A 6,667-nucleotide genomic window follows, 5' to 3' on the forward strand; every position below is an offset into this window, starting at 1 on the left:
TACGTGTGTGAGACAGGAGCGCCTCGTACCTCCTCGTACGTGTGAGACAGGAGCGCCTCGTACCTCCTCGTACGTGTGAGACAGGAGCGCCTCGTACCTCCTCGTACGTGTGAGACAGGAGCGCCTCGTACCTCCTCGTACGTGTGAGACAGGAGCGCCTCGTACCTCCTCGTACGTGTGAGACAGGAGCGCCTCGTACCTCCTCGTACGTGTGTGAGACAGGAGCGCCTCGTACCTCCTCGTACGTGTGTGAGACAGGAGCGCCTCGTACCTCCTCGTACGTGTGAGACAGGAGCGCCTCGTACCTCCTCGTACGTGTGAGACAGGAGCGCCTCGTACCTCCTCGTACGTGTGAGACAGGAGCGCCTCGTACCTCCTCGTACGTGTGAGACAGGAGCGCCTCGTACCTCCTCGTACGTGTGACCCTGTCAACAACACTCCACATGCTCTTGCTCCTCAAACACTCGTGTGTGACTGTTCCGCTGTAGTTTAGCTCGTAGCTTGTGATCTGTAAGTTGTAAGTTGAATAGTTGAGTGTATTTGAGTGCAGTCTTGTGTTTACAGTCGTCCTGGTTCATGTGTCTGACCTGAAGCTAACAGCACCCATAGGAATGCATGCTTAGTAGCTAATGTCGCGCTAATATTAAGCTATTAAATGAATGGAGAGCTGCTAGCCCCGGATTAGCATTTAGTAAATAAACACTCAAAGCTATAAAAACTCAAGCTAGAGTCAGGTCATTTTTCAAATTGTGCCTGGTCTCAGATCACATCCTTATCAGGATTTTCACTTGTCTACGATAAATAAATAGTCTTTTATGAATTTTAAAAAATCTAATTTGGAGAGGGCGCTAGAGAGCCATTTGATTAGCTCGCCTCTACATTTGCATATCATTGTGTTCAGCTTGGAAATATACACAAACGCTCGATTGAAAGTTTCCCCTAAAAATAAGATTAACAAACTTATGTATTTTTTTGATTTTCCAAAAATTGCAATTTTGTTTAAAAAATCACAATGACTTGACATTCATAACATTTCATTGTTATTGGGTTTTGTGTCTTGTGGCCACATTTGAAGTGTTTTCAATGTAAAGTGTAGGAGGAGATGCTAAATGTACAGCCAGGTGCACTTTGATCCAATATGGCCGACTGTAGGACTCAGGGCGGGGTCATGGAGGACTTTTTACATTTCCTCACATGAACTATTTTTTGGAGCAAGCGTCATATTTTTACTGCCACTTTTTTTGGCGTCGGGCCCCCATTGGCCCCATGTTATTTGATTTTTAAGGTGTCGACACTGAGCCGTCTTTCAATACTTTTTCACAAAACCGTCACTCAAAATTAGAGCTCATGGAGTTCTAATCTGTGACGCCGCTCACGAGCAGTCTTTGTTTAGTCCTCCATTTGTGCCTTTTTCCAGCCCCCAGTACCATTTATAATAAGTCCCTCGCCGGGCCTGATAATAAATGGTAATTGTATTTGAATGATGTATTTTCAGTTTAAACTGGTCCAAACGACGTACGTAACATAATCGAACAATATGTTTCTCAAATCCAGATTTCATTAGAACTGTTTGTACGTCCCATGTATTTATTTACAGAAGTTAGAATACTATTACTATATAGTATATATAGTATGTATAGTATAATATACTATACATACTATATATACTATATAGTAATAGTATTTATTATTATTATTATTATTTATATATTATATAAGATATTTCATCATGAAATGCCCACGTTCCACAGCAAAAGAAAATGTGATTGTGTGGATGAAACGTGTACCAGTCACATCTGTGTTTCATCTTATATCTCCCACAATCCTCTCTGTCAGCGTCAGGTGGGGCTCTGACCCGTCACTTCTGCTGCTGTCATCAATACCACTGTTGAAATACTGCAGTAGTATCCAGTAGTATCTAGTAGTATCCAGTAGTATCCAGTAGTATCCAGTAGTATCCAGTAGTATCTAGTAGTATCTAGTAGTATCCAGTAGTATCCAGTAGTATCCAGTGAAGTAGAAGTATGAGTATGTGTGTGACTCACAGACTTCTGTTCACTCATGAGTTTAGAGTTTTCTCTGCTTTCTTCTTCTTGTTGAGCTCGTCGAGCCTCCAGACTCTCTTTATCAGCCAGATCCACCTTCATCTGAGCCTCCAGAACCTGAGAACCACACAGAACCACACAGGTGAGTTTAAACACGCCTGAGAACCACACAGAACCACACAGGTGAGTTTAAACACACCTGAGAACCACACAGAACCACACAGGTGAGTTTAAACACGCCTGAGAACCACACAGAACCACACAGGTGAGTTTAAACACGCCTGAGAACCACACAGAACCACACAGGTGAGTTTAAACACGCCTGAGAACCACACAGAACCCAGCAGAACCACAGAGAAGCACGCAGAACCACAGAGAACCCAGCAGAACCACACAGGTGAGTTTAAACACGCCTGAGAACCACAGAGAACCACACAGAACCACACAGGTGAGTTTAAACACACCTGAGAACCACACAGAACCACACAGGTGAGTTTAAACACGCCTGAGAACCACACAGAACCACACAGGTGAGTTTAAACACGCCTGAGAACCACACAGAACCACACAGGTGAGTTTAAACACGCCTGAGAACCACACAGAACCACACAGGTGAGTTTAAACACACCTGAGAACCACACAGAACCACACAGGTGAGTTTAAACACGCCTGAGAACCACACAGAACCACACAGGTGAGTTTAAACACGCCTGAGAACCACACAGAACCACACAGGTGAGTTTAAACACGCCTGAGAACCACACAGAACCCAGCAGAACCACAGAGAAGCACGCAGAACCACAGAGAACCCAGCAGAACCACACAGGTGAGTTTAAACACGCCTGAGAACCACAGAGAACCACACAGAACCACACAGGTGAGTTTAAACACACCTGAGAACCACACAGAACCACACAGGTGAGTTTAAACACGCCTGAGAACCACACAGAACCACACAGGTGAGTTTAAACACGCCTGAGAACCACAGAGAACCCAGCAGAACCACAGAGAAGCACGCAGAACCACAGAGAACCCAGCAGAACCACACAGGTGAGTTTAAACACGCCTGAGAACCACAGAGAACCCAGCAGAACCACAGAGAACCACACAGAACCACACAGGTGAGTTTAAACACGCCTGAGAACCACAGAGAACCACAGAGAACCCATGAGCCGCTCATTCTGCTGAGCGGCTCATGCTGCTGAGCGGCTCATGCTGATGATGAGCGGCTCATGCTGATGATGAGCGGCTCATGCTGAGCGGCTCATGCTGAGCGGCTCATGCTGAGCGGCTCATGCTGCTGAGCGGCTCATGCTGCTGAGCGGCTCATGCTGCTGAGCGGCTCATGCTGCTGAGCGGCTCATGCTGATGATGAGCGGCTCATGCTGAGCGGCTCATGCTGAGCGGCTCATGCTGAGCGGCTCATGCTGCTGAGCGGCTCGTGCTGCTGAGCGGCTCGTGCTGATGAGCGTCTCGTGCTGATGATGAGCGTCTCATGCTGATGATGAGCGTCTCATGCTGATGATGAGCGGCTCATGCTGATGATGAGCGTCTCATGCTGATGATGAGCGGCTCATGCTGATGATGAGCGGCTCATGCTGATGATGAGCGGCTCATGCTGATGATGAGCGGCTCATGCTGAGCGGCTCATGCTGAGCGGCTCATGCTGAGCGGCTCATGCTGCTGAGCGGCTCATGCTGATGATGAGCGGCTCATGCTGCTGAGCGGCTCATGCTGATGATGAGCGGCTCATGCTGAGCGGCTCATGCTGAGCGGCTCATGCTGAGCGGCTCATGCTGCTGAGCGGCTCGTGCTGATGAGCGGCTCGTGCTGATGAGCGTCTCGTGCTGCTGAGCGTCTCGTGCTGCTGAGCGTCTCATGCTGATGATGAGCGTCTCATGCTGATGATGAGCGGCTCATGCTGATGATGAGCGGCTCATGCTGATGATGAGCGTCTCATGCTGATGATGAGCGTCTCATGCTGATGATGAGCGGCTCATGCTGATGATGAGCGGCTCATGCTGATGATGAGCGGCTCATGCTGATGATGAGCGGCTCATGCTGAGCGGCTCATGCTGAGCGGCTCGTGCTGCTGAGCGGCTCGTGCTGATGAGCGTCTCGTGCTGATGAGCGGCTCATGCTGATGATGAGCGGCTCATGCTGATGATGAGCGGCTCATGCTGAGCGGCTCATGCTGAGCGGCTCATGCTGAGCGGCTCATGCTGAGCGGCTCATGCTGATGAGCGTCTCGTGCTGCTGAGCGTCTCATGCTGATGATGAGCGGCTCATGCTGATGATGAGCGTCTCATGCTGATGATGAGCGGCTCATGCTGATGATGAGCGGCTCATGCTGATGATGAGCGGCTCATGCTGAGCGGCTCATGCTGAGCGGCTCATGCTGAGCGGCTCATGCTGCTGAGCGGCTCATGCTGATGAGCGTCTCGTGCTGCTGAGCGTCTCATGCTGATGATGAGCGGCTCATGCTGATGATGAGCGGCTCATGCTGATGATGAGCGTCTCATGCTGATGATGAGCGTCTCATGCTGATGATGAGCGGCTCATGCTGATGATGAGCGTCTCATGCTGATGATGAGCGGCTCATGCTGATGATGAGCGGCTCATGCTGATGATGAGCGGCTCATGCTGAGCGGCTCATGCTGAGCGGCTCATGCTGAGCGGCTCATGCTGCTGAGCGGCTCATGCTGATGAGCGTCTCGTGCTGCTGAGCGTCTCATGCTGATGATGAGCGGCTCATGCTGATGATGAGCGTCTCATGCTGATGATGAGCGGCTCATGCTGATGATGAGCGGCTCATGCTGATGATGAGCGGCTCATGCTGAGCGGCTCATGCTGAGCGGCTCATGCTGAGCGGCTCATGCTGCTGAGCGGCTCATGCTGATGAGCGTCTCGTGCTGCTGAGCGTCTCATGCTGATGATGAGCGGCTCATGCTGATGATGAGCGGCTCATGCTGATGATGAGCGTCTCATGCTGATGAGCGTCTCATGCTGATGATGAGCGGCTCATGCTGATGATGAGCGTCTCATGCTGATGATGAGCGGCTCATGCTGATGATGAGCGGCTCATGCTGATGATGAGCGGCTCATGCTGATGATGAGCGTCTCATGCTGATGATGAGCGGCTCATGCTGATGATGAGCGTCTCATGCTGATGATGAGCGGCTCATGCTGATGATGAGCGGCTCATGCTGATGATGAGCGGCTCATGCTGAGCGGCTCATGCTGAGCGGCTCATGCTGAGCGGCTCATGCTGCTGAGCGGCTCATGCTGATGAGCGTCTCGTGCTGCTGAGCGTCTCATGCTGATGATGAGCGGCTCATGCTGATGATGAGCGGCTCATGCTGATGATGAGCGTCTCATGCTGATGATGAGCGTCTCATGCTGATGATGAGCGGCTCATGCTGATGATGAGCGTCTCATGCTGATGATGAGCGGCTCATGCTGATGATGAGCGGCTCATGCTGATGATGAGCGGCTCATGCTGATGATGAGCGTCTCATGCTGATGATGAGCGGCTCATGCTGATGATGAGCGGCTCATGCTGATGATGAGCGGCTCAGCAGCATGAGCCGCTCATGCTTTGTACAGGAAAAGGATGTGATCGGGCAAACGTGTGTAATTGTTTAGAAAAAGAGACTTCTACATTTAGATGTTTTGGAAATGAGATCTTCTCATAATGAGCGAGTTAAAGTTCAGAGACATGTTCATGAATCCAGAACATTCATGTTCAGACTTAAGTAAATATTCTTAAAGTGTCATAAATAAATGTAAAACCGTCTCACCTTGATCTTGTCTTCAAACAGACGCTCTTTCTGCACCAGCTGAGTCTCCATCCTCTGAGCTGTGGACTGAGCATCACGAAGGTTCTCCTCCAGCTCCTGAACATGACCATGGACATGTCACTGACTGAAGAACATCTGAACTAGAACATGAAGAAGGTTCTCCTCCAGCTCCTGAACAAGACCATGGACATGTCACTGACTGAAGAACATCTGAACTAGAACATGAAGAAGGTTCTCCTCCAGCTCCTGAACAAGACCATGGACATGTCACTGACTGAAGAACATCTGAACTAGAACATGAAGAAGGTTCTCCTCCAGCTCCTGAACAAGACCATGGACATGTCACTGACTGAAGAACATCTGAACTAGAACATGAAGAAGGTTCTCCTCCAGCTCCTGAACAAGACCATGGACATGTCACTGACTGAAGAACATCTGAACTAGAACATGAAGAAGGTTCTCCTCCAGCTCCTGAACATGACTATGGACATGTCACTGTCTGAAGAACATCTGAACTAGAACATGAAGAAGGTTCTCCTCCAGCTCCTGAACAAGACCATGGACATGTCACTGTCTGAAGAACATCTGAACTAGAACATGAAGAAGGTTCTCCTCCAGCTCCTGAACAAGACCATGGACATGTCACTGACTGAAGAACATCTGAACTAGAACATGAAGAAGGTTCTCCTCCAGCTCCTGAACAAGACCATGGACATGTCACTGACTGAAGAACATCTGAACTAGAACATGAAGAAGGTTCTCCTCCAGCTCCTGAACAAGACCATGGACATGTCACTGACTGAAGAACATCTGAACTAGAAC

The 6,667-nt window shown here is 49.3% G+C and overlaps 1 protein-coding gene across 1 annotated transcript in view; it reads right to left on the reverse strand.

Moving 5' to 3' along the window:
- Nucleotides 1-2,045: 2,045 nt before the first annotated feature.
- LOC140373440 (citron Rho-interacting kinase-like) overlaps nt 2,046-6,667 on the reverse strand; it is a gene marked incomplete at its 3' end in the record, with an annotated part of 87,234 nt that continues 82,612 nt past the window's right edge. Inside the window, exons 17-18 of the mRNA XM_072459908.1 lie at nt 5,846-5,941; nt 2,046-2,162 (exon numbers count right to left, since the gene is read on the reverse strand). Of these exons, the coding sequence (XP_072316009.1) occupies nt 2,046-2,162; nt 5,846-5,941 (213 nt within the window). The remainder of the gene's footprint in view (nt 2,163-5,845; nt 5,942-6,667) is intronic.

The sequence above is a fragment of the Eucyclogobius newberryi genome, unplaced genomic scaffold, assembly GCF_026437365.1.
Source record: "Eucyclogobius newberryi isolate DKJ021-1_F unplaced genomic scaffold, fEucNew1.0.hap1 SCAF_295, whole genome shotgun sequence".
Classification (NCBI taxonomy): domain Eukaryota; kingdom Metazoa; phylum Chordata; class Actinopteri; order Gobiiformes; family Gobiidae; genus Eucyclogobius; species Eucyclogobius newberryi.